Raw genomic sequence first — 6000 nt, 5'->3', positions numbered from 1 at the left:
ATAATGCTCAGGGAGTTACAAGTGTTCTTTGAGCCAACAGGTAATAATCACCAGACATATAATACATCATAAACAGTCTTTGATCATTAAAGAAAAACTGCACACAATTATGAAATACTACTCTTGTGAACTGAGCCCAGCATATGCATACTGAAAATTCTTTGTTTCCTTTTAAATTGAAACTTTTTTTAAACCCTGGGTTAAATTTCGTTTGTTTGTTTTAAAGAAGTCTGTGACCTCAATGAGATTTCACTTTGCTTACTGTTACTTGGTCTAGAAATCAATAAAAATTCCAATTACTACTGCTTTATTAGGAAATGTCTAGTTTAAACTGTCTGCTTCTATCAAAAATTAATTTCCCTTTATTTTCTGTGGACAGACAGTAGTAAAAACTGATACCTGCTAACCTTTCTAGTCTATGTATCAAACAAGAAAAACATTGTTAGGCATTTTACTTTAAGGACAAAAATACAGCATAAGAAAAAAAAATCTAATTCTTATTCTGAAATACATAGAGCACATGCGAAGCCCTATTTTTTTCTAAAATGAAAGTGCAGCATTTAACTCTAAATTGGGGGGGGGATTAAAAGAGAGGGAGATGGCAATAGTTCTATTTTATCTTTATCCTGAACACCTTTAACATAATGTACATCTCATATAGAAGGTGATTTCTCAATCACTGTTTTGCCACTGTGTCAGTTCTATAGCTCATCATTAAAAAATATGAGCAATCAGTGGTTGGCAGACCTTCAAAGAGCTCAGGGCATAGGCAGTGATCCATATGCATAATTAATATTATCATGAGACATATGTCTGTTAAATGTTTTTTTGCGTTACTAACAGCTTCAATATACCTTCAATATACCAGTGTTGTTCTGTTCTATTAAAAAAGAAGGGCGGAGAACGAGCGTGCGGCACCCCGCTGCGCTCTCTTTCCTTCACTTCCATATTGGTTATTTGTCTTTTGCAATTCATGGATCCGCCAGGAGGGATCCATAAACGATGTTTGATGGCCGCTGTACACATGTCAGCCTCAGGACTCATTTTCAGACAAGAATCATCTGACGTGTGTATGTAGCCTTACTTTCTGCCCTATCCAGGCCCTTTGAGGGATTAGCACCAAGCACACTGCTTGCACAGAAGTATTGCCAGCTCCAATTACAATTTTAGGGTTTAACTTGCAAGGGAATCAGTGTCATTACCAACCTATAAAAATATTAAAATTTTAGTCTCCCTTGTCTCTGTGGCACTTTCCAGCAGACCTAAACTTTAGGAGACCTCCTTGGCTCTCCTAGCACAAAGGTTTCTCATAACATTTCCCAGGCAGCCTTTCTGCAGCCTAGCAGTCTCCTACAATTATTGGAATTTTCTTTTTTCAGCCAATCTTAGCTGGAACAATGTTTAGGCATTTTATCATGTCATCTGTAATTGATAGAGAATTGGTTGATCACATGACCTAATGCCTAGGCTTATACAAGTATGGATAGCAAGGAAGAGAGCCAAAAAAAGCCTTCATCCTATTATTTATTATTTATCAGACTGTTGATTTAACTTTTTGATTGAATACAGGCCCAGTTTAACACTTGACAAGAAGTAAGCCAATACAGCCTTGAGTGAAAAAGTTCCTCCGGACAAAGTTCTATTGGACTGGGTATTGGTGGACTATCAGGTGTGTATAAAAGGCAAAATAATCCATCAGTGAAATAGGTATAAGGCTTTTTTTTTACATAACCCTTTTAGAACTATTATTGACAAACCAGATGGATGCAATTGATTTTTTATTTCTTCTTAAATGGTTTAGGGTTTTAAAATACTGCACAAGTTGAGCCCATAATATAGAAAATGTTAAATGACTTTTTTTAAGCCAATTCTTCACCATAGGACATAGAGTTCAATTAGCACACTCAAGAAATATTGATGTTACCATTTAACTAACACTTATTTAGAACAAAAATCTGATTGTAATAGTATTTGTTAAAAAGCTCTTTAGATCATTCTCCAGAATAACAACATGAACAAGATTTATTCTGTATTTCTGTTGTAAGCACAAAAGCAAAATATATGTTGTTTAGTGAATCCCAGAAGAAGTGGCCATGATATGTTTATGACTGTGTTGAGTCCGTTCTTATGCTTAGCTACAAATTCAACTCTTTTCTGCATTCTAAATTAGAAAGGGGAAGACATTAGGATTCCGAGAAATCACAACTGTGGTGACATACTGAATCCTCAAATGCTGGAGTCATGCAGCATAATATTCTAATGGATAAGAAATACTGCATATGTGTATATTATACTATTACCACCAAGTGACACAATCCATGCAAAATCAAGCCTTTAGGCTCTTTGTGCATCTGTTATATGAGAATAGACCTGAATGACTCAAAAGGGAGACATACCCCCTTTCTCATCTAGCCGAGAAAATGAACAAGATAGAACAGAACCTCATCCTGCCTAGACACTCCAACAAGCACATAGTGAAGACTGAGCAAGACAAACAGCCATGAAGTTACATGTAGCCAGTGTTACAAATATACATATAGCCAATCATCTGCATGTAGGGTAGCTTCCATATTCTTCTCCCTATATGCTCCTTTCTGTGTATTAAAAGTTGCTTATCAGAAATCAGCTAGCAACTTCCAATCTGCATTTGATGATCCACTCGCTAATAGATATATCAGCTCTAGAACATGCATGTTTAAAACCCAAGCTGCCAATGGCAGTTCTAACATTTTATCCTCACAGGGAAATTAATCTACAGTATATTCAATCCCCTGTTGTCCCCCTATTTGTCAGTACATTTTTAGAATTAAAACTATCTGAAATGGGACATAAGTAATATCAACTGGTCTCAAGCAAATCCTCAGTGATTGAACTCCCACTGTCTAGATAACTGCTGCTATTTGAAAAGTCCATTTCCTAAAGCTTGTGGAAAGTCTAATAGGCAGCGGTTATGTTCCAGTTTACAGCAGAAACCCTTTATCATAGATACTGTATATGCTTGAATAAGTGTGGTGTTACTGCTCGGCTTTTCACATACCAGATTTGTTCATTTCAGAATTCTTCAGAAATGTCTGTAGATCAGAAGCTGGAGAAGTTTTTGAAAGATGTGGATGAAATATGTAAGTATTTGGCAATTACTTTTCTTTAAAGAGCAAGTAATGCATTGTCAAAAAGTTCACACTATCTCTGAACATTACTGCCAGGATGTACATTTTTCTCCTGCAAACTAACTTATTAAAAAGACATAATAAGGCAGATTTAACCCTAATCACTAAAATTCTCACTACATGAGGTACATATATATATATATATATATATATATATTTATTTTTTTTTTTTTTTATTTAAGGCTTGAAAAAACAAAAAATATCTATTCATTTGATATACAAAGGGAGTATAACTGTTTCTCTTTGTGGCAGCAAACAACAGTGTTGTGTGTTCTTATCCCCTCAATCTACATGTGAACACATGCTGATTGGATTTGCCCTTGGATCTATTTATATGTAAATCCTTCTAAGAGCTTGCTTACACTTGTCAATAGTGTTCTTTTAGTGCCTCTAATGATGCCTTCTTTATACAACCTTTCACCTTTGTGTCATTCCTGTATCAATACTTTCAGACCCTGGACTAAAGACATATACCATACAAAGATCATCCATGATATTTGACATTGAATGTTATTGGGCTAGCATATTTAGGGAGGAATATAACCTTTCATTGTTAATTTTGTCACATAGTAACAATTAGCTTTTAGGACTCATGTAGACATGATACTATGTGCTGATTCATCCCCTTGCACACCCATATTCAAGATAATAATTACAGTATTATTCCTATATGCCTTTCCGTGTAACATTTTTAAACTTTTGTTCTTAGTAAACTTGATTCAAACAGCTGTATATCATTCATAGAGCATAGAGCATACATCAGCTCTCCTTTTGTGCAATCTACTTTCAGCTAAGTAACAATGACCTTCTTAGATTAGGTCAGACATAGGAAAGTGCCTGTTTTTTTATTCTGTGGGAACCCATTGAGATGGGCTAGTATACTTAGAAGTTAACCTGACAGATATATTTTAATGTACTTGAAAAGTATTTAGTAGGCAATTGTGGGCATACGTATATATTGATTGAATAATGGATGTAATTCTCAAATCAATCACTAGGTGGTGTTGTGTTGATATTTATTAACAAAAAAATTCCCTTGTGTTGATTGTGAAATTGAACACATCACCACCTAGTGCTAGAATTGGGAGTGACACCTTTATTAAAACAGATGTTTGGGTACATTTGCCCATGTCTATCCTGATACATTTTAGGTATATAAAGTACAGTCACCCATCTCTAGTCAATTTTAAACACATTTACCCATCTTGAGACACACGTACACAAGATAAAACAAGCATTTTAGCTATACATCACTATGTAAAATATCTGTAAATATAAAATATCTGTATATCTGTACTATGTGTGTCTGATTGGCCTACTAAGATAAAACAATGCAATATTAGTTTTGTTATGTTATTATGGAAAGGAAGACAAGCCTATATAATGTTGGGGAAAAAACATTTTAAGTTCCTATTCCCCAGGTCACCACCAAATAGAACTAAAAGAATTCTTATTTTTATTGTGGTGGTCTCTGTGTTTTTCAACACGTTCTCATTTTACAGCTGAAATTCTCCAAGACTTAAACTCTACAGATGCATCTTCTCAAGAAATTGCCATCTTTAGAGCAGATCAAAAGCTTGCTTTGTTGAAGGAGATTGAAGATGTAAATGGAATTCGAACCAAAAGTGATAGAACGCTTATTAACAAGTCTCCAAGTAGCTCAAATACAGAGCAAGTAAGTTCTGTCCACAATTTCAGATTTCTGTTGTTTTACTCCCTTAATAATGTTGCCTGAAATAAAATAACTGGCCATATGTAATGTCATTATGCATTGTAGACATACTTCACTATAGTGGGCGTTTATATAGCTTTCTACTTGCTGTTTAGACCAGCAGTCACAGTGCTTAGCTAAAAGAAGTTTTCCAGTAATGATTCCCTTTCTGGATTGAAGATGTCATGTGCAAAATACTCAGATATCTCATCATAAGCTCATGCTGGAAGATGTGAATCTTATCTATTTACTTAGTTGTATTTGCCCTTAACTATGGGTTTGCAACCCAACTCTTCTTTAAGGCTTAGCCTATTCGGTTTACTAAATATTAGCAGGCAAGCTTTTGTATAAACACAGTAAATGTTGCAGTCACGACAGTCAGCTGCCCTTCAGGAGTCTGACCTTTTGTTAAAAGCGTAACTAGACCATTGATACTCACCTGCCCCTACTCTGTTGTGGGTGTTGCCATCTTCTTTACTTTCTCAGTCAAATCTTCTGCTATAAAGATCCACCTGTTTCTGCTATAAACACCTGCCTGATGGTCAGTTTTCATAGTGAGACTTTAGTTACACTTTATCTGATCCCTTACTTTTGTCTAAGTATCCTGATGAAAGTGTAAAATGTGTCATGCATTTGTGTTTTTGGTGTGACGACTTTTATTGTTAAAAATAATAAAGGCTTCTTAACTAAAACAGTAAAACTCCTGACATTTAACCCTACCCCAGATAAAAACCTGATGGGGTTTTAAAGCTTTCCCCACTCTTGCAAATAAAAAAAAAGAAAAAAACACTAAACTGTATAATGCTCATAAACTCTGAGCCTTATCACTAAACTACCATAAACTCAAAAATAAGCTCCTTATCCTCTTATCCCACCCTTTAATTCCAGCTACCATATCCCCAGACCCCAACACTTACCTAACATAAACTAACCTCTAACAGTCAACCCTAACATTTACCTACCATGAGCTTTAGGCTAAGCTCCCAAACCTCTCATTCTAGTACTTAGCTGATGTAAACTCTAAACTAAGATACCTAACCTATAATCCTTGACCCTGATACCTGCCAAACATAAAATCCAAACAAAGCTCCCCAACCCAGGATCCTAACATTTAGAAATATC

General features: G+C 35.3%; 1 protein-coding gene across 1 annotated transcript in view; it reads left to right on the top strand.

Moving 5' to 3' along the window:
* Nucleotides 1–1566: 1566 nt before the first annotated feature.
* The window catches only part of TTC12 (tetratricopeptide repeat domain 12), a 64888-nt gene continuing 60454 nt past the window's right edge, over nucleotides 1567–6000 (top strand). The window contains exons 1-3 of the mRNA XM_072426477.1: nucleotides 1567–1669; nucleotides 3056–3119; nucleotides 4670–4842. Coding sequence (XP_072282578.1) covers nucleotides 3068–3119; nucleotides 4670–4842 — 225 coding nt within the window. The 5' untranslated portion in view covers nucleotides 1567–1669; nucleotides 3056–3067. The remainder of the gene's footprint in view (nucleotides 1670–3055; nucleotides 3120–4669; nucleotides 4843–6000) is intronic.

Source organism: Pyxicephalus adspersus, chromosome 11, assembly GCF_032062135.1.
Source record: "Pyxicephalus adspersus chromosome 11, UCB_Pads_2.0, whole genome shotgun sequence".
NCBI classification, from domain to species: domain Eukaryota; kingdom Metazoa; phylum Chordata; class Amphibia; order Anura; family Pyxicephalidae; genus Pyxicephalus; species Pyxicephalus adspersus.
The sequence above is the reverse complement of the archived record's forward strand: the minus strand, read 5'-3'. Positions and strand labels throughout refer to the sequence as shown.